The sequence below is a fragment of the Poromitra crassiceps genome, assembly GCF_964638095.1.
Source record: "Poromitra crassiceps genome assembly, chromosome: 11".
Taxonomy (NCBI): Eukaryota; Metazoa; Chordata; class Actinopteri; order Beryciformes; family Melamphaidae; genus Poromitra; species Poromitra crassiceps.
In genome coordinates this window covers 20,464,626-20,490,414 of record NC_139643.1, presented here as the reverse complement: position 1 = coordinate 20,490,414, position 25,789 = coordinate 20,464,626, and the positions used below count along the sequence as shown (strand labels likewise).

General features: G+C 44.6%; 1 protein-coding gene across 2 annotated transcripts; it reads right to left on the bottom strand.

The window, feature by feature from the left end:
- Window positions 1–24,546, bottom strand: LOC310784614 (bromodomain-containing protein 2-like). 2 transcript variants are annotated; one of them, XM_083645608.1, is made up of 12 exons: window positions 22,353–24,546; window positions 16,961–17,291; window positions 13,470–13,607; window positions 11,197–11,347; window positions 10,696–10,928; window positions 8,504–9,058; window positions 7,702–7,830; window positions 7,338–7,529; window positions 6,661–6,923; window positions 4,966–5,279; window positions 4,135–4,263; window positions 1–2,835 (listed from the first exon to the last, which is right to left on the bottom strand). In XM_083645608.1, exons 1-12 carry the CDS (start codon window positions 22,382–22,384, stop codon window positions 2,705–2,707), a joined length of 2,598 nt encoding a protein of 865 aa, XP_083501734.1. In that variant the 5' UTR covers window positions 22,385–24,546; the 3' UTR covers window positions 1–2,704. The 2 variants fall into 2 exon arrangements, with proteins under 2 accessions (XP_083501734.1, XP_083501735.1); XM_083645609.1 differs by having other exon boundaries at window positions 1–2,832.
- Window positions 24,547–25,789: the final 1,243 nt, after the last annotated feature.

Sequence of the window (25,789 nt, the reverse complement as noted above, 5' to 3'; positions counted from 1 at the left end):
AAGATGAACGTTTCTCAGTTTATTTATGTACAGGTGTTCAGGAGAATGGTGGAGTCAAGTACAGAGGCATTTCCATTTCTGACAAACTTCAGAAAAGTAAGACTGACAGTTCTCTGACAGAGTATTCTGTCTTAGAATAAAGAAAATCTCAGCTGGGTAAGAAAAGTCTCCACTAAGTTACTGAAAGAAAAAGAAAAAAGAAAAGAAAACATGCTCCGAATGTGAAGACTGTAAAATATGTACACTTCTAGCATCCTGACTGCTCAATCTGTACAGATTTCTTCAAAGCAGATGATCAGTTTGATCTCCATTCCAATTCCTCCTCAATAAATACTCTCTCATTTCACACACAAACAACCCAATCTCAAGCCATGAATGCTAAAACAAAGAAAAACTAGATACACACAAACTTAGTTTAGTAGTACCGCCAAAACAAACAGTGCATCATTGTTACTCAGGGCAGGAAAAGATCATTCTGCTCAAAGAGGCTGGAGGAACCCAAATTTAAAATATTTAAATTATTTCACCAGCCAACTTACTTTTTGTTTTGTTAGAAAGACGGGCATATTATCTGCCAAAGTGGCTTTTATAACAGAGAAGTTAACGAGCCACAGCCAAATGTTCCTGCTGATAACCTCCCAACCTGGTGTTACTTTAGGATCATCCCACAACAAACAAGGAAACTTAACTCTTAAACAAGACTCAATTAAAACAGAGATAAACTTACTCTCAAACAAGACTCAATTCATTAAAACTGAGATCAACTTGCAGCTGCCATAGTTGTCAAAGGCCAAATTGTTTGAAGAAAAGGTTGTTTGCCATCATTTGCTATGGCAACACAACGACGCCGTTCAGAAGTCATGTTGGCCCCACAGGAAACCAAGCCATCACCTACTACACGGTTTAAAGTTCAATAAAAGCTCAAAATGTAAGAACCAACAAAACTTTGTTTTGTTTCAACGTTAAAAGACTCGTATCAAATATTGCTTGTGAGACTAACGTACAAAACCAAAACTTGAACCAACCACAAAAGAAATCAAAAGAACCAAGGTGGTGTTTGGGCACGGGTGAGTGGACAAGACGCGTCCTCACAATTTATTAGCAGATTGGTCACAAGGAGAAGAAAAAAGCAACACACGTTTTTTTTTTTTACAGAGAAGTAGAAAAGGTCAGGGCGAAAAAGAAACGGCCAACATAAGAACAGAAATATATTCCACCTAAATAACTATGTCACACTTCTGTACAGTGGCCAAACCCTTTCAGAGAAGTACATGAGTACACAAGGATGCAGTTTAAGTAGTACATTGTAGTACACAAGTATGCAGATGTACAACAGGGATGTTTGCCAGCTCCTCTGTATTGCGTGTGTTCTGTATTCTACTGAGCCAAGGTGCTTCTGTATGCAGACTGCTTTTCAACGCCTGCGTCAAGACTAATGAGGAACTTCACAAGGCTGCACTTGTGGTGCTGGATCTCACTCACACACACACTAACACACACTCACTGTCAACCTGTCACAAACACACACTCACTGTCAACCTGTCACAAACACACTTAACACACACTCACTGTCAACCTGTCACAAACACACCAACAAACACTCACTGCCAAAGTGTCACAAACGGACGTTTGGTCAGGACTCCTCTATACTCACAGCTACTTCCACCCCTTCTCCCTGGGGCGACTGACATGATTAAACATCACTCTGGTTACGTTCGAGACCGCTGGAGGTCGCCGTTAGGAGGCCTCCAGCGGTCGACTCGCCCGCAACGCCCATGTCTGACAGGAGGGGGCGACCTGCCTCAGCGGCAAATGACGGCAACGGTTCTTGACCAAATGTGGTTGGGAGTGAGGACGGGTTGCTCACACACGCGCGCACACACACACATGCAAACGCATTCACTCAGACATACATAACACACATATCACAGACACACACACATGCAAACGCATTCACTCAGACATACATAACACACATATCATTACAGACACACACACACACACACACATGCAAACGCATTCACTCAGACATACATAACACACATATCATCACAGACACACACACACAAAAGACAGACAGAAACACACACACCCGTTTCCCTCTCCACCCTCGTTGTAAAAAGAAAGAAACGAGAACTAAAACACAAGTCCGCCCACGCCAGTTCAACTTTCCCAGAACGAGGGAATAAATTAGCTCCTTAAAATGCTTCTTTATAAAAGAAAAATAGATATTTATTTAACTGTACAAATCATCTATACAGCGTAAAGACAAGGGGGCACGGTAAGAAGGGAAAACATGTCCAGAAATAAGACCCGTTCTGGCTCTAGCACCCATATCCCTCCATCGTCTTCTTCACTGGCAGGAGATGGAGCATCCCTCGCTCTGCCCGACAAGTCCAGCTTCTCCAGAGAACGAGAGGACTTTTCAATGTCTCTCTCTCTCTCTCTCTCTCTCCATCCATCCATCCATCCTGGTTCTTTCTGCGTCCAGAGACAGGAATGGATGAGCAGGCCGAGCGCAGGGAGAGCGCCATCTGTCTGCTTCACGCTGCCGAGTCGGACCAGCTAGCTGTGGGCCTGGTCTGACCCGCCCCGTCGTCAGTATAGCTCACTACAGTTCAGTCCACTCGGTGGGAATCCGTGCTTCCAGGGTGCCGACACACTTGACCCGTCGAGTCAGGAAACCCCTCCTCCTCCCCTCGTCTCAGCCGGAGTCCGATTCGCTTGTGTCGGAGGACGAGGACGAAGAGGAGGAGGAGGAGGAGTCCGAGGAGGAGCTGCTGGCGCTGAGGCGCGAAGGCTGGGCGTGAGCCTCCGTCGCCGTGGGCTTCTCTGCTGGAGAAAACGAAAGCAGATCATCAACACAGACACAGCGCACAGACAGCAGCTACAATGAAGAAAAGCCCAAATCAATGGGATCTATGCAGATTAACTCGATTGCATTTGAGAAAAACAATATATTTCTATGTTTAATGACTTGTTTGCAAATTGAGGCAAAATCTATAGTATCTTATGAGATACTAGGGCAGGGGTGGCCAAACTACGGCCTGCGGGCCAACTGCGGCCCGCTGCCTGTTTTTTGCTAAAAACGTTTTCCGTTTTTCTGTTTTAAAGTTTAAAACGGAAAACGAAAACGAAAAAACGAATTCCCCCCCATTTCGTTTTTTCAATTTAAAACCATTGAAAATGGGTTATACTTGAGTACCCTGACCTGGTCTATTTATTTTTATTTTTTTAATACTGAATGAATGTTTAATACTAATGTTATGTTAAATTATCTCTGTCAACCTGTTGGCACAGGAAAAGAAAATGTGAAAACGTACAGAAATACCCATTGTAATAGGTGAGCACATCAATAAACTATGTGTCATATATTTATTTAGGTAGAAATAAAATTTTTGATGGCACAAGGGTTTTCTGTACTGCCGTGCTTAATATTGTTTGGCCCGCGTCTCCTTATATTTTTCTGTATGCGGCCCACAACCAAAAAAGTTTAGCCACATACTAGGGTATCGGCCCAGAGGCTCGAAAAATTTTAGTTATTACATTAAGTTATCAAAAGGAGATCACATAGAATAAATAATAAACTAATAATAAATGTCTTCAGACCGACCTTTTTTATTATATATTTGGTGGAGTCTGAAGGATGTGAAACAGGAATGTCCGGCTATCTTGGCACAATTGTTGAGTGTCTATGATGGGATCATGATTCCATAGACATCCAGGAATTGAGCGAGATGGGGACCTTTTTCCAAGCTTTGTCTGGAGGGAGGCCCACAGTCTCAGACTTTGAAAACCCCTGGCCTACTGCATATCAACATGTTGATGGAGTGATCTGACCTACTGCATATCAACATGTTGATGGAGTGATCTGGCCTACTGCATATCAACATGTTGATGGAGTGATCTGGCCTACTGCATATCAACATGTTGATGGAGTGATCTGGCCTACTGCATATCAACATGTTGATGGAGTGATCTGGCCTACTGCATATCAACATGTTGATGGAGTGATCTGGCCTACTGCATATCAACATGTTGATGGAGTGATCTGGCCTACTGCATATCAACATGTTGATGGAGTGATTGCGTAGGGTCCATAACACTGTATAGACGACAGCACGGATGACTTACGTTTGGCTTTAGTCGGCTTCTTTCCCGAGTTGAGCTGTCCGCTGACGTCGAGCAGCCTTCTCTCCAACTCCAGCTGCTTCTCCAGAGCTAGCTCTTCACGCGACTTGCCAGCGCCGCCCTTCTTACTCGCTACATGCACAGAGAACAGAGGACCTGGGTTACACAGAGGTACCTGAATGCCTCACAGCTACATGCACAGAGAACAGAGGACCTGGGTTACACAGAGGTACCTGAATGCATCACAGCTACAATTTAACATCTTTACTGTGACTTGTTACTTGCATGAGGAGGATTTTGTGTTGCAAAGTTCTAAATGCATCATCAACTTTGGCTTAAGATGTATACATTCATAGTACGGTAGTGTCCAGCATATGACATACTGCTGCTGTCGGAGAGAAATGATGAAGAAAGCTGATTTTCTCATCGATGTATTTTTTAAACAAGAAAATGTTGCCGTAATTCAACGTGGAGGGAGGCGGGGTGTTTCGAGAGACCACTCCTCCTTTGCATAAAGTTGAGCTTGCGTCCAATTTATGCAAATGAGATCCGTGCAGCGCGACTCGCCGTCTCCCGAAACTCGTGTACGATCTTTTAAACTAACCGTTGTAAATCCAGAACGAAGGCAGATTCAGCCGCTGCATGGCCTATTGTAGGCATCAAATGTTTTTTTTTCCTGATTGGACGAACAAGAGCGTTCGTCCAATCACACGTACCATACAGAGGTACCTGAATGCATCACAGCTACAATTTAGCATCTTCTTTACTGTGACTTGTTACTTGCACGAGGAGGATTTTGTGCGGCAAAGTCCTCCTACGTCCGATCACACGTACCGTTGCGGGGTTTCTTCCTCAGACACGTCATGACGTATCTCTCCAGCTCGCGCAGCGTGGACGGCTTCAGCGTCTCGAAGTCGATCTCGATCTCCTCGGGGTTGGTGTCGCGGAGCGAGGGCTCGCGGGCCTGGATGATGTAGACCACGCGGCCCAGCTTCTCGCCCGGCAGCTTGTTGATGTCCAGGCTGAGCTGCCGCTTCTCGTCGTACGACATGGGCGCCGTCTCCTCCTCCTCGTCCGAGTCGTAGTGAGGCAGCATGGCGGCGGGGTCCACGCGCTGCATGTTCAGCATCACTGTGCCCTTTTTGGATCTGAGGGAAAGAGAGGGGGGGGGGGGGGGGGGGGGTAAGGGGGGCAAGGGGATGGAGGAAGAGACTGTTACAAGAAGAATACCTGTTTGTTTTTTTAAGATATCCAAAATCTCAAATTGCTATTTGTAACTTGAAGCTGTACTTATCAGCTTAATCACAAAGTAAAGTGTCAAAAGAAAAAACATCCCCTCCCAGCTAATTGAGATGCTGTGTAGACTCACTATATATTGGCCAAATTCAATTCTGATGTTGGCTATGACCCATAAGACGTGACGATTTGAATCTTAAGTTCAAATTGTCTTCTAAACAGCAGTGAGCAGCGCTCTGTCCGGGGAAAACTGGACTCACATGACAACAATCTTTTCCTCTCTCGTCTCTTTGCTTGGTTTTCTATCACGCATCCCAGACCAATTCTGTTTTAAAAGATGTTTGTCAAGACGGAGTTTGTTTGGATTCATTTCCACTGGAGTCAAGATGATCAAAGTAACCTCCACATGGTCTAGATCAGGGCTTCCCAAGCTATTCCATGCCAAGGCCCCCTTTGCAAGATGTCTTCAAAAACCCACTGACAATAGTATTGAAAATGTCAAAAATTCACATCCATACAACCTCAGAATATTCCCTTACTTTTTAATAACCTAAATGCATTTGTATCTCAACTATTTTCTTTTCTGTTTTATATTATAAACATTGTCCCAGAGTCAGACTACTGTATTACCCACACCAGGGGGAAATTACAATGAATGTGATGACAATTGGGCATGGCAAATATGATTTTTATGTGGACGGAAAGGATTCAATTATATTTGTTAAGACTACACTAAATATAATTATAAAATAGAATTTAAAAAATATTCTTTATTAATTATACTGTAGTAACTGAATCATTTCCTTCCCCATAAAGATTATTTTAAGCACTTCCATTAATTTGCTGAGGCCCCCACTTTGAAAACCCCTGGTCTAGAAAAGACCAGGCAAAGCCAAAGACAAAGGGAAAGACAATGTCAAGGCACGCCTATATTATCTGTGCAAAATAGCATCTATAGCATGTTATCACTCTTACCACTCTAAACTTTGATTTACTAATTCAAAATACAATTGGACAAACTACTATATTACTCATGAAATATTCAACAAAATAATTTAGGAATTAATTTTAAACTTTGTAAAATTACTACATCAAAGCAGCAACACACCCACTTTTTGTATAGTTTTAGGCTATATTTGCAATAATAATGTATGGTTGTCACAAAATCCCAAGGCACTCCCGGACTTGCCTCAAGTCACAGCATTTGGGAACTACTGGTCTGCATATAACATAACACTACTAGTATGCGTATAGCAGTAATTCCACCTGTGTCCAGCAGGTGTCAGCACTCACTTGCTCTTGTTGTTCTTCCTGCCCTGTGTCTTCTTGCCCTGTACGGGAGGCATCCCCGCTGCCTTGTTGCTCTTGGCTTTGGGCGTCTTGGTGATTTTGGGGGCCTTGGGCGGCCGGATCGGCACCGGCTCCTCCTCTATCCTCCGGTGCTTCTCTTTCTCTGGCTTCTTCTTCTTCTTCTTGTCCTTCTTGTCTTTCTTCTTCTTGGGCTTGATGATGGGACCCTGGGAGAGGGCGGTGAGCTGCTCGTGTACGGCTTTCAGCTGGAGGGAGGCAGAGAGAGAGAGGTAGAAAAAAAGAGATAGAAAAATGAATGCTTCGGGTTATGACTTCACACACACTGCACACTAGTGCAGGCAATGATGGCAATCAGGCAATAGTGTTCAGGTGACTGCATGGGAAACTCAATCTGGGGCTATTTGCTGATGAAAAAGTTCCCTGCCCTGATAGAGACAGTTTTGTTGCGTTGCTAGGGAACCGTTTGAAACCTAGCGTATATCCTGTCAGTTATTGTACCAGCAAACACTGCAACAGGAAGTCAGCTGGGGGAAATTTAGAATGTGCGTGAATATGAGTGTGCCCATCTGAATCGTGTGTGTCTGTGTGTGTGTGTGTTTGTGTGTATGTGTGTGTGTCTGTCTGTGTGTGTGTGTGTGTGTACACTGCCGTGTACGCACCTGTTCCTGGAGCTCTGCCAGTCGGTTGGCCCTCTCCTCCTCAGAGTCGGAGCTGGGGCTGCTCTCGCTCTCCTCGCTCTCGCTGCTGACCTCGCTCTCTGACGAGGAAGAGGAGGAGGAGGAGGAAGAGGAGGAGCTGGGGGGCGCCGGAGGCTCGTCTGGCATCTTAGCGAAGCAGAACTCAAAGACATCCTGTAAAGAGGGAACGGGCGGGTGGGAACAACAGCATGGTGATTTTGGGGAATGAGGAGAAACCAATAGCAAAACTGTGAGTTGGATATGATAGATTACTTTTTTACGTACAGTATATCATATACTGTATATAAAAAAAGAAATCAATCCTATCCAATGGGAAAAGAGTTACCTGTAGTTTCCTGGCCATGCCCACCACATCATGATCAGGGGGGTTGTACTTGTAGCAGTTGGAGAACATCAGTCTGACGTCTGCAGAGAACTGCTGGGCCTCACGGTACTCTCTGCCATCCATCTTCCTCTGCAGACAAGAAGAGATTTGAGAGACTTGCTAACAAACTCTCCAAATTAATCTACTCTGCCACTGTGTAAGGCAGGAATCACAGATATATTTTAATGCTTCAAATTTGACTTTTTCCCCAGACCTTTTTTTGGGGGTCCAATTTCCAATTACTTGCAAAACACATCAAATCTTGTTTTTGTAGCAGCCAGAGGGAATAACTTAAAAGACTAGCTTCATGACTTGAAGCTATCTTCACATTCTTTCCCACTGCTGCACTTGTGTGTATTTGTCCACGACCTGTACCGTGATGGAGCTGAGCTCCATGGGCTGCTTAATGCAGAGGTTCTCAAATGATTTTTCAGCCAAGGACCCGTTACAAGATAGGAAATATACCGGGGACCCCCTCATTCTGATTTGTGATTTTGGGCTAAGCTTAATTGTTTCCACGGTAACAGATTTGACTTTTAAATTGATTGGTTTGTTAGATTAGAATGTAATCCATGACACATTTTAGATTTAAAGCATCAAATATTTCCGTTGAACTATGAACTATGAAGCTTTTTCAAAAAAAAAAAAAAAGTTTGATCTTTATTTTCCTGAAAACTTTTTGCGGACCCCCTGGCAAAGTGCCACGGACCCCTGGGGATCCCCGGACCCCCATTTGAGAACCACTGGCCTAATGATGCCGTACCTTGATGGAGCTGAGGTCCATGGGCTGCTTGATGATGTCGTGGTAGTCGTGTAGGCCGAGCATGGAGGCGTCGACGGGCTTGTAGAAGGGCCAGGCGTACGCTGCGTGCTTCTTGGACAGCAGCTCCTTCAGCACGCCGTTGCAGTAGCGCAGCTGCGGGCTCAGCTTGCTGCGTCTCACGGTCTGCGGCAGCATGGAATCTGGTAAGTCCTTCTTAGGAGGCTTGATGGGGCGCCCGCTCACCACCCTCCTACCCCCCATTGGCGTTTTGGCACCCATCATGCCCCCTCCGCGGCCCATCCCCATGCCCATGCCCATGCCCATCCCCATGCCCTGGCCCATCCCCAGGCCCTGGTTCATGCCCAGCCCGGAGCCGAGGCCCTGGTTCATCCCCAGGCCGGCGCTGTGGTCCACCCCCAGAGAGGTGAGGGTCAGCGGGGAGTCGTGACCCACGCCCATCCCCAAGCCGATGCCGCCGACACCCATGGTGCCCATGATGGGCATGGACATGGTGGTGGGGGTGGTGGTGTCCGCTTTCCGCTTCACACCCTTTTTCTGTGGTAGGAGAGAGAGAGGGAGAAAGGAGCAGGGACACGCTTAGTCCATGGGCTTTGATTAGGGATTGGCACCGGTATTAAATTGGTAGCGGTTTCCTGTTCGATTTGGCCTAAAAATAAAATCTCAGATTTTTTTCTCACACAATTAAATTTTCGATTTCGACTCGATTTTTTTTAATACCATGATACTTCTCTAACCATTTACGGCCCTGCACAGCTAAAAAAAAAAGTCTTCTCATAAGTGAAACAATTTATGCTTTTACTCTGAAGGCAGAACAACCCAACTTCCTGTCTGCAGTCTCTTGACACGGGTATGCGGGTAACCGTGACAGCAGTAGGAGGAAATTCAGACAAACAGGGTGTGTCGGGCTGCCGTTATAGTCAGATGCTGTGTAAACTATACTCAAGTGGTCCCACGTGTTGTTTTGTTGTGTGCACAATGTGCCCTAAAGGCAACGTTTCACCGTCCTGTCTGTGTTCGTCAAGTGTGAGTGTGCGTTTCTCATCTCGTGTTGAAATAAGTTTGTCGCGCTGCTGTCTTTAGTAGCCACTAGCCACGGCCTTCTGAGAGACTTTACAGCGGGGAGGAGGGCCGAGGAAGCAGCAGCCCGGAGACACGAGAGAGAACCGTATCGTATTTACCCTAGTTAAAGTGAAAATCAATTTTTACATCGTCCTAACTGATGTATGCTGTGGAAGGCAAATTAAATGCCATTTTAATTTTCATGACAATGATCTGACATTGTGTATTAGACCTAAAACTTTGGTTCTGACCAAAGTACTCCACCTGAAAAGATTTTTGTGCTCAGATAACTTTCTACTACAGAATCCAAACTGTCTACTATATTGTAGGTGGAGTGATAACAGCAGAGACGGTGGAACTCTTCCTCATTCAGCTGGGGACCTGCTGAAACGCCCTCAAGGACCCCTGTTGGTCCCTAGGACTCACTTTGGAAATCCCTGTACCTTATCGCTCGAGAACTGACGACTATTCTTCACAACAAAAGAGATGAATGACTTGAGTCTACAACTGCATGAAATAATGTAGGCATTATGTTTGTTTCAGAAAACATTGCTTATCACATACTGTACTTTAACACACCTTCTGTCTAGATTAAAAAAAACTTGGACAAATCAAAATTCAACTTCTGTGTTTTTTCAGACCTCCACAGGAACTCTGTCAACTATTACAGGGTTCATACAGACGGTACAAAACAAAACTTTTTTTTCCATTTTCAAGGACTTTACGCAAATCAAATAATTGATTTTCAAATATAAATGTGGCCCAAAAGGGGCATCGAATTTGCGTTATATTACATTTTGTCTTTAACAAGTTAATTCTACTATCAATCTTGTGAATGGGACGGGAAAATATTTGTCTAAAGATTGCTTCGACTTTGAACAGATGCTCAAACCTCAGTAAGCACCTTTTGTATTTTTAATACCAACTTTGGTCAAAATATAAGATGTGACGTCACTGACAGACAGACAGCGCTATGTGATTCATGTGAAATTCAAGGACTTTTAAACAACTTGTTTAAAAAGGGGGATATATTCAAGGTATTCCAGAACTTGATTCCCCCCACCCTTCAAAATCCAAGCACTTCTAGCACCTTGGCAGAGCCCTGCTATTACCTTTGCAGTGGGCTGTGTGGGAAGGGGAGTCATGACAGCAGGGCTGCTGTGTGCAGTGGGCAGGCTGGAGAGCAGGCTGCTGTGTGCAGTGGGCAGGCTGGGGAGCAGGCTCTTGCTGAGGAGCGTCTGTGGGGGGGCCGACAGGAGGGAGTCTGGGGTCTCCGGGGTGGGAGGGGAGTACGCAGACTGGGAGACAGCCGGGACCTGGTGGGCTGTCGTCACTCCTCCAGAGACTGGCAGGAGGGAGGGAGGAGAGTGAGAGAAATGTGAATATGATACCATGGCAACACATTTGTGACAGGGAGTGGTGTTTTGTCTAACAAGTAGGCCAAGGTCGTCTTTTTTTTCTTTAAAACAGATAATAATATATGTGTATTTGTTTGTACTCTGCAACATTGTAGACAATGCCTACCAACACACATACTGTCCAATACACGTATGTATTGTGATTATGGAACACAGCTGCATGGTGGTCTGTGTCCGGCTGCGTGGCCTGCTCACCTGTACTGCCCCGGCCTTTCTTCCCAGACTTGCCCTGTTTGCTCCGCGGAGGCGGAGGGGGCAGCTCGATCTCCTCCTGGGGCATCTGAGCCACTTTCTGCAGGAAGGCCTTCTCCAGAGACTGGGCCATCAGCACGATGTCGTCTGTAGGCTGCGGAGGGGGAGGAGTCAGGACAAAAAGCCGTTGAAAGTTGAACGCTCAAAATGCCATGAAAGTCAACTCATCACACATGGCACATATTTCTACACACATTTTAAAACACCCCGCCAACACCCAATGGATCACATTATGGAGGCACGATATATCGGCAATGAAATCGGTATCGGCCGATAGTCATTTTTTTACGCATCGGCCCGATGGTTGCAATGTTAATATCGGTTCTCGGTATCAGCCAACATTTTCACTTTGAGAGGAAACGATGCAGTAAATCTATCATTTATGGTCTCTTCCAAATGTTTTGTTAACTCATTGAGTGCCAGCCACTTTTGGAGAACGGATGCTCCCAGTGCCAGAGTTTTCAGAGCGTTTTCAGTGATTTCTCGAGGCCCACAGAATATTGTGTGATATTACTATGTAAACACCGAACACGCACAAGAACGAGCTGGCTCTATTGTATCATCAGCAAAAAAAAGTTTATTGATACCATTTTCCGTTCTTTAGTTATGAGCCGGAGAAGATAGGTTGTTTTCAGCGTTTTCAGGCTTTTCAAATTATTAGCTGAGATAATCCGCCTTTTGTGAAATGCAGCATTTCAAGCACATTCACTGAGTCTGAAGATAATATTTTCTGATGTAGTGACGTAGTTGTTGTGTGATGCCCTGCGTGCACCACCCCCCTCCCCCCCTCCCCCCGTAAACTCCTCCCCACACTGCACACAGCCTCACGCAACCATTATATTTTCGGAGTGCTGCGTTTGTGTGCTGCTGTCGGCTCTCAGCGCCACAGCAGGGAAGAGCCAACCCGGATTGCTGAATGGTTTGGCGTCAGGGGCTGCTTTCCTGGCTGCTAATCGGGTGGAGAAACTATACAGACAGACAGACAGACAGACAGGGACAGAGGGGCTCAGTTGTGAGCGCGGATTGACTCCTGTTCGGAGCCAATGTCAGCTCCCGCGACAGAGCAAATGGCTCTGGGAGCATGCATCGGTTTGTCTTTGATCCACGGCTTTTAGGCTGTTTCTCGGACCTGTCTCTAATCTGGACTGCACCGAGCAAGCACTGTCGCCACCTAATGAGTCCGTAAAATAGGTTATACACCTCCAATAGCTACTATAGTTGTACAGGAGCTGCGGAAGGCTTTGATCGACGTCCCACCGTCAAAAAACGCATTGGACGTCGAAGGACGTCCGTGGCACTCTACGTCACTATTTAATTGGACGTCGAAGGACGTCCATGGCATTCAATGAGTTAATAAAGAAACGCGTTACCTTTTCAATTTCACACAGTGATGTGTTTTTCAGTATGTACAAAATTTGATCATCATAGAAATGTGTTTTTATACAGATCGTATCGACATCGGTAAATATCGGTTATCAACATAACAGCAATTGATTCATTTTCAGTGAGTTAGAATAAAACGGTGGCATTAAATGATGTGGATCTCTACAGCCGTGTCTCATATTCGTGTTTACGTCTCACAAAGGGACAGATTAGCGTTTGTTACAACATCTAAAAGTGAAACGTTGATACGATGGAAAAACAGCTGCCACAGGCATGAAATGATTCCCCCGGGGATATGAGTGATATCAGGCCGTGTTGTGAATACAAAAAGCAGCATGTTTGCCACATGTCCAGGCTACCAGTGGCAGCTGGCATGAAACACTATCTTGCCAAGTTGTCTCAGGCTCTCGGTCACTCTCTCAGACACATGCGCACAACCTCTTACCTTACTAAAGGACATAGCAGTTGGTGAGCAATGCCTTCTTCACTCAAGCGCGCGACAGTGTTTTTTTTTTGCATGTTTTTTTTAGTGGGGGGTTCCTATCTGGAGGAAACCCCAGGGGAGGAGCATGCAAACTCCACACAGAAAGGCCCTTTTTGATGACCCCACCTGGGCTGTAGGTACGGAGGACATGGGAATGGGGACACACACTAGGGCTGTCAAAGAATATTCTATATTCTAATATATATTCGAATATAAAAATTAAAAGAATATTCGAAATATTAGAGGAAATATTCAAATATGATTTTGGGCCAATATTGACAGCCCTAGGACACACCCTCGGTGTCCCAGACGGGAATCGAACGCGGGACCTTCTTGCCTTCAGTCTTACCTTGTTGTAGATGTAGCAGTTGGTGAACATGGTGTTGAAGTCCTGCATGCACTCGCTGGCACTGCGGTAGTAGTTATTCTCTAGCCTCCTCTTAATGGTCCCCATGTCCATTGGCTGTTTGATGATCTTGTGATAGTCCTGCAGGGAGACAGAGACATTCTCAGGTATGATCTTATGATGGACCTGCGGGGAGACAGAGCCATTCTCAGGTATGATCTTATGATAGTCCTGCAGGGAGACAGACATTCTCAGGTATGATCTTATGATGGTCCTGCAGGGAGACAGAGACATTCTCAGGTATGATCTTATGATAGTCCTGCAGAGAGACAGAGACATTCGCAGGTATGATCTTAGTCCTGCAGGGAGACTAGAGACATTCTCAGGTATGATCTTATGATAGTCCTGCAGAGAGACAGACATTCTCAGGTATGATCTTATGATAGTCCTGCAGAGAGACAGAGACATTCTCAGGTATGATCTTATGATAGTCCTGCAGAGAGACAGAGACATTCTCAGGTATGATCTTATGATAGTCCTGCAGAGAGACAGAGACATTCTCAGGTATGATCTTATGATAGTCCTGCAGAGAGACAGAGACATTCTCAGGTATGATCTTATGATAGTCCTGCAGAGAGACAGAGACATTCTCAGGTATGATCTTATGATGGTCCTGCAGAGAGACAGAGACATTCTCAGGTATGATCTTATGATAGTCCTGCAGAGAGACAGAGACATTCTCAGGTATGATCTTATGATAGTCCTGCAGAGAGACAGAGACATTCTCAGGTATGATCTTATGTTAGTCCTGCAGAGAGACAGAGACATTCTCAGGTATGATCTTAGTCCTGCAGGGAGACAGAGACATTCTCAGGTATGATCTTATGATAGTCCTGCAGAGAGACAGAGACATTCTCAGGTATGATCTTATGATAGTCCTGCAGGGAGACAGAGACATTCTCAGGTATGATCCTATGATGGTCCTGCGGGGAGACAGAGACATTCTCAGGGTAGGAAACAGTGGCCAAGTAGACTTTTAGAATGGAACATGCAAACAGGTCTTTTCTGCATGCATGAAACCACAGTCTTCTGTTGGCCACTGAGTAGATGACATGTTCCGGTGATTTAATTTAATTTTAATTTAATTGGTAAGAGGGCATGAATTAAGGCAGGAAAACCCAAAATGGGAACGTCAGAAAAATAAATGAGGCAAACACAAACAAATCCAAAATGCTGAAAGTCTATTGTTTTATTTGTAGGAACAGGGGGACAAACCGGTCATTTCATATCTTTTCATTTACGGTACTTTTTACTTTATTAAGAGCAAAGCTGAATTGGAAGGGAAATTACATTATTTTAAACCGGGTTAGAGAACACTTCAAAGACAGTCCGTAATGGCTGCAATCTCTACGAAAGCCTGACTGCGATTCATTGATGTAACTGTATGCATCAGGACAGAGCTGCACCGGCTATTCCTAGGGTTGGGAATCACCAGATGCACGATACGATATTATCACGACAAGTCACGAGACAATAGTATTGCGATATGCTAGTACTGCGATAAATTGAGCATTGCGATATATTGTGATTTATTACCTTTTTTCAACTGCAAATGATGTCCGCAAAAGGACAAAACTTTGTCAGCATGTTTTATCTAACAAGATAAAGTTTCCAGCCTGTTCATCTCACTTCAATCATTTTTATTGCATCAAAGTGGGATTTGTCAAGCAGACAGACGGACCGACACGGTCATAAAAACCATCATAAATGTTGCATGCACTTGACATTTTGTATAATAAAATATCACACTACTTGGCATTCGATACAATATATTGCCCAAAAAATATTGCGATACTATGCTTTAGCGATTTCCTAGCTATTCCTAACTTCTTCCTTAAAAGTTCGGGTGTGAAGCAACCTCTCCAACACGACCCCTAGCAGGTTTAGACGACTCACTTACATCACTCTTTTCCACAAGAATAATCAGGAAGGCTAAACAAATCATAGCAGACAACTCTCATCCGGCACACTACCTCTTTAATCTCCTCCCATCAGGCAGGAGATACAGAAGCATCAAGAGTAAAACATCTCGCTTCAGAGATAGCACCTACCTCCAAGCCATTAGACATCTGAACTTGCACCGATTCATTGATTATGTCTGACCTCTAGCACTTAAAACTGTATGCACTTCTGCTGAATACAATGCTGCTGGATACTGTTCCTGAATGTTATTTTGTTCTTGCGTTATTGTTTGTATATGGTGTGCTGCTGCACTGTCTTGTCTTTTTTGTCTGAGAGCGAACCAAGACAAATTCCTATCAACTTTGTTGACAGGGCAATAAACTGATTGAATCTTGAATCTTGAAAGACACTTTTTATCAGGCATCGTCTCGATTAGAAGTAGCGATATTACAAAACGGTTTAAGTGATGGTCGGCAAACGCTGGTTGTTTCATGCGTCAGGTCTCACGCAGGTGCGTTCTGTACGTGCCAGTTGCCCATTGGCTGTCGTGTTTGCGGTGCGTTCAAATGCAACTTTTTGGCCCCGACAGAGCAGACGTGAGGCGACGCATCGTTCGGCCTCTAGTCCTTTCCAGTTCTCCCGGGGTGTCCAGATGAGTCCATCTCTTTTTAGCTGTAGCAGCTACACTGACAGAATTAGCTTAGCCGTTGGGGTAAAAACTCAGTCCCGTCTTAACCAGTGGTTCTCAAATGGGGGTCCGGGGACCCCCAGGGGCCCGTGGCACTTTGCCAGGGGGTCCACGAAAAGTTTTCGGGAAAATCTAAATAAAAACGTTTTTTTTTTTTTTTTTGCAAAAGCTTTATAGTTCAACGAAAATATGTGATGCTTTAAATCTAAAATGGCACCTGGATTACATTCTAATCTAACAAACCTATCAATTTAAAAGTCAAGCACGTTCCCGTGGAAACAATTAAGCTTAGCCCAAAATCACAAATCAGAATGGGGGGGTCCCCGGGATATTTTATCTTGTAAGGGGTCCTTGGCTGAAAAACATTTGAGAACCTCTGGTCTTAAAAATTACTCATGTGGTCTCTCCTCTTACCGTGATTGAGTCAAGTTGAATTGGGTGGCATCTAGTATAGATGTTTTTCACAGAATGATCACTACTCCACTCTAGTGTTCTTTCCTTCTTTTCTGTCAATAGCAAACACTGCAACAGGAAGTGAGCTGGGGTTTCTATTTAGAATGTTTTTTGTTGTCAAGTTAAAACCATCTCTACAGTATATTGTTTAATTGAGGCGCAGGATTGTTTCTAGAAAGCAGGAAGTTTATTCTAGAAACACTATTTCTGAGGTGAGGTGACAGATTTTTTTATTTTATTTTATTTTTTAACTAAGAGCTAATTAGCTTCTGGGTTGAAATATATATTAGGCCATTAACCAGTGGTGATTGGTCGTTGTTGGGTTAAAATATCCTTTGAACACCAAGAAAATGGATGCAGGTGATTGGTCCAGCTGGGTAGCGACACTCACAGGCAGATTGAGCTTGGCAGCGTCTACGGGTTCGTGGAAGGGCCAGGCGAAGTGGTGCCTCCACAGCGACTTGAGCAAGGCTTTCTGGAGGAACTGGAGCTGGTTGGTCATCCTCCCCTGTCGGCCGAGGTCCCTCACCGGCGGCTGTAGGGGTCCCGAGAGGTTCATGTGGCCGTGGGGGGGCATCCCCGTGTGGCCGTGGGGGGGCATCCCCGGGCTCTCAAAGCCCTCGTAGAGCAGCGAGGGTTTGCGGATGCGTTTCCCCGCCGTGCCGGGACCCTGGTCCATCGCCGAGACGCCCGTCAAGCCAATCTCCACCCCAACCAGGGAGCTGCAGAGAGCAGAGACAGAACTGATCAGAAGTTCAAGAAGTTTTGTTGCATGCAATGCAACACATGCTGCGAGAGGAATCTCTTATATCTAGCACTACCATCAACTTATCCTGGTGTCTCTTACAACATTTACACAAATCATTACAAAATACCAAACTTCTCCATGACTTTTCAAGGACCCAGAGCATTCGTGACCTTTAAGTACGTACAATTTAGATGGTAGCACCATGCCCTTCACCCCAAAGCCCTTTTCAAACACTAGCGCTCATTTGCTAGGGTGGAGAGTCCGGACAAACTACTTCTACCACCACTTGTATAGCTTCGGCCAGGAAGGATTTATGACATCACTGATGACATCACAATTGCTCAAGTGAGATCATTGATGACATCATTGGTGACGTCACAATTCACTGATTTATATGACATCACTGATGACATCACAATTTACTGATTTTTGACATCACTGATGTCACAAATCGTGACTAACACACCAGCAATTTTAATGATGATGATGCTGGGAATACTATGAATATCACATGATACTGTGTCAACATGTGCCGTGCAGGTCTAGATTTTAAATTAGTAATACGAAACATATTTCACGTAACGTTAAGACATAATTTGGGATTTTCATAAACATATTTTTAACAATAGCCAAAAACACTGTAAACTCCCAAACTTTTCCAAAACACACTTTATTCCAAACCTTTTCCAGGCCTGGGGAAGGGGGGGTCTAATTGCATAACTTTCCCAGGAATTTCATGACCATAATGGGAACCCTGACATTCTCTACAGACAATTACACATATGAACATAGACAGATACTGTTTTGATTCAGCATAGCTCTGTATAAACAGTGATATTTTTGCCTGCTCCTGCCAGCCCAACAAATCCTGGGATTAATATGTTATGATTGCATTTGTGTCTGTCATCCTGATTACTATAATGCTGTGTGCTATGTTGTATTTTATCCTATCAAATAAATTAGCTTAATCCTATCCTGCTCATCCTACCACACTCAAAAGCCTAAATCCCCTCCACTTTGGCACGCAGAGCTGCTTGTGTCGGCCGCACACGCTCCACACATGACGTAGTGAGCACTCATCAGCCTGAGTTAGCATGCACTTCTGTTAGATCAGAGCCCCCACAAACTGTGGAGAAGAATAGACCCTTTTCACGGGGGGCATTTTGTGTCGAAAAGGCAGTGCAAGCAAAACCACTAATGAGGGTTTCCAACTTCCATGATTGTAAGTTGGAAACCCTCGTTACCGTTTTGCTTGCACCTGTGTTTACACTGCCTTTTCAACACAAATGGCCCCTGTGAAAAGGGTCTATGCTGCCGCCTCCTCTCTCTCTCCTGATGACACAGGCAGAACAACCCCACCCCCACCCCACATCAGACCTCTGCTCTCCCAGAGGTTTGTGGGCGGGGTTTCAGCTGCCATGCAACAGCAATGACTGGAGTATTTCTACGTAAAAAGAGCAGACAAGCTAAAGCAAGCTCTAATGTTTGCACAGAGTCTGTGCTCGTCTAGTTTAGTCTAGCAGCCATCCTACCAGGCTGATGACCCCTATAGTCATGTGAAGCAAAGGTCCTGCAGTGTTGTAAAAATCCACACGGCCAGTTAACAGTAAAAGTGGCAGTTTACCAGCCACTGCAACCTGTAGACTGCAGAGATAGTCTCCCAATGGAGCGCGAGAGGACCTCTCTCTCTGTAGAGGAATGCCTGAGTCAGGAGCGGCTAGTGGTACTGTGGCCCTGAGTGTGGCTGCGCTGGTTCAGAGCGGCAGACTAGAGTTTGCACCATGGTATCATAACAACCCAATGACCTCTCAGTTCCAGTTGGCTTGCCATGTGTTTTAATGCCCCTGATAACATGCCCCTCCCTCCCCACGGAGGTCTCTCACAGGGTTACTTCCTGATACTGACAAATGGAAACAAACACAAGAGGGAATAATTAAAACCCCGAAGCAAATTTGGCTGTTGTTGATGTTTGACAACCTTAATATCAACCAGAAAATTTTCTGACATTTTATTCTATTAAAAAAATCTAAATATTGTGCGATTAATTCAGCCATTATAGGCCGACAAAAATAGCTTTCTGCCCGAAGACCCACGCCACCGCTACGTGTAAAGTACTATGTGACCTGACTTACCATTCTGTTGTTTTACTGGGGGGGGGGGGGGGGGGTACATAATCGTATTCAGCAACCGTTACCACAGCAACGTGTAATCTTAATCCTGCCTACAAATCTGCAAGGCCACCTGGGAAATGCATTTCTACAGCAGGGCAACAAACAACACCTGCACGGATTGTAGCGCTCATGTCGCCAGAGTGGCTCTGGCTACAACGCTAATAACACAGCACCGTTGGACAGTAGGCTGGTATAACCATGGAAACAAGACCTGGCCTACCCCCTGTCAAGTGTCAACACAACACAAGGGCTGTATTCAGTAGAGTGGAACAGTCACACACCATCAAGCGTAGGCAGCCAATTACGGCAACAGACTGGTTAGGTCTATATTAATCCTATACACTCACAGCTTCTCAGCATGTCAAGTCTACACCAGTCGCCCTGAGCAAGCATGTCAAGTCTACACCAGTCGCCCTGAGCAGAACATTTGAACTATCGTTCAAGCCTGCCTGGCCCAATTACCAGCCATAACGATCGCACTGGCTTTCACTCATGGATTCTGGTCAACTCTGCTACTCCCTTAAAAACACACTTGACTAAAGCTAGCTTTTAATGACAGATGGATAGTGCACTGTAAAATATCAGACTGTTACTTTTAAATCGGTCACTTTTATTCACCCAGTGCAACAAATGCTCGTTCTGATCGGTGCAGGAACAGTTCCACCTTGCATGGTGAGTCGGTGACACACTATACTTACAGTATAAGTTAATCCATCAACTACCAACCGGAGGAGGGGTGTGGACCATCTGAATCTAGAATTCTCTGCCATTTATTTTAAAAAAAAATGTTTTACTAGGCTAAAAATAATATAGGACATTTAAAATGTATTGTGTTGTCCCATAACGCAGTCCAACACTGCCCTTCAGACCTTAACAGAACAGTATGAACTTACCATAACCCGTCTCCGCTGGTCTACTGACACAAAAACACTATGAAAACAAACCCTGCTCCCATGTCCAAAAGGTAAACAAGGGAATTGAAGGTAAACCCTTGGTGCATCACATTCTATACATTTTCCATAAAGGCCAGAGATACTGGACTTGTTGAAAATTTAAGATTGATCTGATCAACAGTCACATTCTGAGATGCTATGTTAATTGCATGTCACCTGACTGTTGGCAAACATGGCAATCTGAGTAAATCTCACACTTGCCATTTAACAGCAAAGTGTCTTTTATAGTCGTGTTCACACCTGCACGTTATTGTGAGGGCCCTGAACTAAGAGAGAGAGACCCCTTCAAACCACTGGCCTTGAAGCAGTCGATGCAAGTGGGAGTCAAGTGTGTTTGCATCAGGCAGTGAAACAGGAACAGGGGGCCTCGTGGGGGAATTTCACTGCAAGCTAGTCCATCCTACCTGTAACTCGGGTCCTAGCACTGTAGATGGCCAAAACCGTAGTTTTACAATAAACCAAGCTGCTGTAATGTAATTGACATAACAATATTTTTTTAACAACAACCCCTGATCTATTACATTTTCTTTCTTTTTCCACAAATTTCAAATGCACAATACAAGCAAAACTCCATTGCTCAAAGTTGACAAACAAGGTTGACAAAGTAAGGAAGTAGCTAATTATATTCAGTGTAAGCAAAACGTTTTGAATGATACAACTTTTGGAAACACATTGGACAGTTAATGTACTTTATTATAAAAAAAGGAAAGGTATTCATGTACATAAAACATTCACAATACTATTTTAAAAATGAAATCAATAGTATACTATGTTAGCTGTAAGTAAAGTTAACAAAATGGGAGCAGGTAATAAATTATGAGTGACCAATTCATGATCAAGAAGAAATTAAGGTAAAATTAACTAAATTCAGGCATTAGACAAAGTACCTTATCAAACTTATTTTACTGGTTTAAAATAAAAGAAAAAAGAAAAATTGAGAGGTGCCAGCTAAATTTGAGTTGACATTTATTTCAGCTGACGTTACCAAGCAACTGACTGAAACGATCCCCAGCAAAATCATGGCCAGCCCACGTCAGTCTGGCAATACTAATAAATACACTGAATAATCTTTAATTGATTAATGCCGAGCCCTGCTAAACTCAAGACAGCAACCGATATTGCAACCAACACAACATTGAAACCGGATTAGAAAGCAATGAGTCGAATTCTGGAGACTACAATGTGGCCAACCCGGGGAACACAGCCTCTTACATCACACATGGCTAACATAGCTAATGGCTACAATAACAAACGGTATACACAAGCAGGAACACCGGTGTGACCGCACTCGCCTGCCATTTTATCAGACACAAGTTTAATCCACACTAAACACAGGTCTCGTTTGTCAAAAGCGTCCAATGCTTGCTGTCAGCCGCCAAACTTACATGATGAATTAGTATCCGTAACAGATCCCTGCAGCCCCCCAACGAGTGTCAGGCAAATTATATCAGGTCCTGAACAAGCCAGAGAAACGATACAAGAATATAAACAATGCCTCACAAAAAAGAGGCCGAGTGACTGCTGCGCTGCGCTGCGCTGGCTAACGTGAAGCTAATGCTAGCCATGTTAGCACCAACTGCCAGGCAGTGGAAGAAGAGCGGCCAGCGGCAGCTCCGAAGATGGCGCCGGTGTAACGTAGTGCGAATAGCCGCAGCTAGTTGCAAACCACAAATACCTATTTGTTGTTATGTCCCCAGAAACAAGGTCGCTTCGGTTCTAATCCAGCAACGACTGAACACACGTCTTCCTTCTGCAACCCCCATAGTCCATTTCTATATTCCGCCCGGTGTACGTTAGCGTTATTACAGCAAACACGGGCTGTAGATAACAATTTTCTGATCAAATTAGGCCACACATCGTTACAATATTCCCTCCGATGGAAGGCTGAGAGTCAGTGTTACCGGTAGATACCTGTCAAAGGGCGGGTTTAGAGCCATATCCATCAGGATGGATCCGGATTCTGTTTTGAGCTAGGCTGAAAATCAGGATCCGACTCTGCTCGTCCGTGCTCTCCTGTCCCCTCCACAGCGGAAGTCTACACGGCTTCGTTGAAATGGCGACGGTGCGCCTACACCCGTTGCTTTATAGACCAACCATTCACTCGATTGGCTAGGCCACTCTGAGAAGTATACGCCCACTCTATTCTTATTGGCTGCTTACCGTGTCCGTCAAAGTCACCACACCCCTCGACGACGACACGACACCGAGACTTTTTCGGGCCAGCCCATTCGCAAATGCACGCTGTCCGTCAAGGAGACGGCGCTATACTATTGGCCCGACATACCTAGTGTTACAGAGATGCAGTTTGTAACTGGCTACTCGGCATAATCCTCCCGGCAGCTCCGATACCACCCTCCTCCTTATCGCATTACATTACGTCAACGTGGGCAAAGCAGCGCCTGGGATTGGTCAATGAGGGTCTAACGCGGGCTTCCAGGGTGAATGCAGAGAAGCTCATTGGTCCGACTCCTTTCGCCAGATCACGCGCATTCTTCCCTCGAAGCAGGAGGAGCGTCTCTCTCTCTCTCTCTCACCAGTCCAGAATATCCGCATTTCTGTCTCTCCGAGGCGGCGCACAGTCGCCATCTTGAAGCACAATGTCCCTGTGTATTAAAATCGAATTATTTACAATTACCAACGCTATACATTAAACAACGCGAAGCACATGCTGTACATCTCGCCTATAAACACAGTTGATTGAGAACCAGTCGCTCAAACGCAATTAAGAAGTGCACTCAAAACAAAGTGAATACACAGTCAAGAAAGGCCTTCATGCCTCAAACCGCAAAGTAGCCTACTACTATGCTCAACTCAAACCCAAAGTGATACAATTGTACATAAACTGTAAAACCGAAGGTTGATGACTTCCACTTACTTTGCTAAACAATGAGAAAGACTACCTAGCTGGGTCACAACAAGTAGCCTAACTTGTCCTCCACTGAATGACACAGCAGTTTCCCCACTGACCTCACACACATTTGATCACATAAGGACACTATCCAACCACACACACACACACACACACACACACACACAAAAGATTAAGTTACAATCCAAATAATCTGAAATGGGCCTTCAGTAAAGTCATGAATACCATACCCAGCCAAGCCCTATGCAGATTTAAGATCAATAGGACAAAAACCCTAAACTATAACTGAAGTTTAAAAAAAATCTGATCACATTCAAATAAATATCTGAAATTAGGCTACTAATTACTTACATTCAACAAAGCCTCGACTATAAGCACTCTACAAATTCAACCATGTAAAATGGTTACCTAACCACAGGCGCCCATCCCCCACACCAAGGTTACAGGTTCCCTATACAATGTCACTCAAATAAAGTAACACAAGATCACTCAAATAGAAAACATCACTAAGCAAATTTGGACAACTTAAGGCTGTGAAAACACAAAACAATGCGATTGTTTAAATAAGTTAAATGTTCAAAAAAGGGGAAAAAGGTCCAAATTAAGTATGACATAAAAAAAAACTTGTATTCAAATAAATACAAATCTCGATTGGTAAATCCCAAAAATAATGCGAAACCTTTCTTCAATAGTCTTCTTGTCTTCCACCTCGATACTTTTTAACCAACACATTTCCCTCAAACATGTCCGCCTTCTTCCCCAGTCATTGCACAGGGTGGGGGAGGGGAAGTCATGTGATGAAATAAGCCCTAGGCACGCTGTTTATAGAAACTTGAACACGTGGCATTCCGCAAAAATAGGCAATAAAACATATCCATGATGCGTCCTTTCTCGCAAAACATCGTCCCCGTGTCCATACGGCGCTATTTCACGAAGAAATGTGCTCAAATGTAGGGCTAAAGTTGGCAAAATACCCGAACAAAGAGCATACTTTCCGTTGGATTTGGATTGTTTCGATTGGTCCAGCCCTGACCACGTGACGCCCATCGCTTCAGATATGATCGATTATGCTATATCTCGACCTTCCTCTGCTGTAATCCATTCATAAGCGCTCCCGAATCTCGCACAACACACGCGTAGTTTCCACGCCTTTCCTCATTCAAGGTTACAAATGTGTATTTTCCCCAGATGGGGATTCCTGACGACATCTTCGCAGTCGGTGTTGCAACACCACACATTGCGCATGCGTTCCAGGCAGCCACGAAGACGCATTGCCAACGATGCAGAGGCAGAGGAGGCTAGACGCTGATCTCAGACCAGTTTGGTGTTCTCCTCCTATGCTAATTTGCGGGGAGATCAATAGTGTTCCCTGGGAAGGAGGTGCGACGCAGCAGCAGCTGTGGACAGAACTCACACTCTCTCTGTGTGTGTGTGTGTGTGTGTGTGTGTGTGTGTGTGTGTGTGTGTGTGTGTGTGTGTGTAAAGATATCTGAAAATAGGCTATAACAGTGATCAGAGACTATAGGTGGCGCTCTTTTTTTTGTCACACACATTTCACAACCTCACAGGCATGCAAACTACCGTAGTCACCTTTAGGCTAGATTAGATAATGTGAAAAATACCTGGGGGGGGGGGGGGGGGAAGGTATTTTAACATGATCTAATCTGGCCTTTAGGCAGGGGTGTCCATACTTTTGATTAGGGGCCAGATTAGATCATGTGAAAAGCTGGGGACCAACTGCTTCTCGCATCATGTATATATATATATATATATATATATATATATATAGTGTATATATATATATAGCCTATAGCCTATATATATAGTGTATATATATATATAGCCTATAGCCTATAGCATATATATATATATATATATATATATATATATATATAGCCTATATATATATATAAACGTGATGGGATAAACATGATATACACACGTACATTAGGCAAACGTAACTGTTTCAGCTGTTAGTGAAAAAGTATTACTTTCCAGCGCTCCTGGAAGTGGCGGCTCTCGCTGTCACGCTTCACGCCTCTTTGCTGTGGCCATGTCTGCCACCCAGTGGGAAATGTCTGTTGCTAGGTAACCGTTTGTTTGTTCATCTGAAAACACTGCTTCGGCCTGCATTGTTCCTATACTCGCTGTTTGTCTACAAACTGTATAGTGCCGTCATCATCGTCAGGTGAACCGAAACAACGCAATGTGAACTTAGAAGAAGTACTGTGTGGAGGGCCACATATATATATTTTGAGAGACAAGGCGGGGGGCATTGGACATGCCTGCCTGCCTTTAGGTGACCGTCACCTTTTTGATCACAAAATAGGGCACTTAAGTGAATGACTTGTGAGTGGTTTAGTCTGCCCTGGTATCTGTCACCTTTTTCACTCTCAATTAGTTTGCATCTCTGGAGTTGGCAAGGCCTGGCCAACGCCCCTGTCTGTCTGTCTGTCTGTCTGTCTGTCTGTCTGTCTGT

What these genes read in the sequence shown, in the direction of transcription:
- LOC310784614 (XM_083645608.1), bottom strand. Translation starts at nt 22,384, where the DNA reads ATGGATATGGCTCTAAACCCGCCCTTTGACAG. An exon ending in CCACACAGCCCACTGCAAAG is followed by an intron (nt 9,059 to 10,695) that starts GTAATAGCAGGG and finishes CTCCTACCACAG; the next exon opens with AAAAAGGGTGTGAAGCGGAA. An exon ending in GAGGAAGAAACCCCGCAACG is followed by an intron (nt 4,264 to 4,965) that starts GTACGTGTGATC and finishes CTGTGCATGTAG; the next exon opens with CGAGTAAGAAGGGCGGCGCT.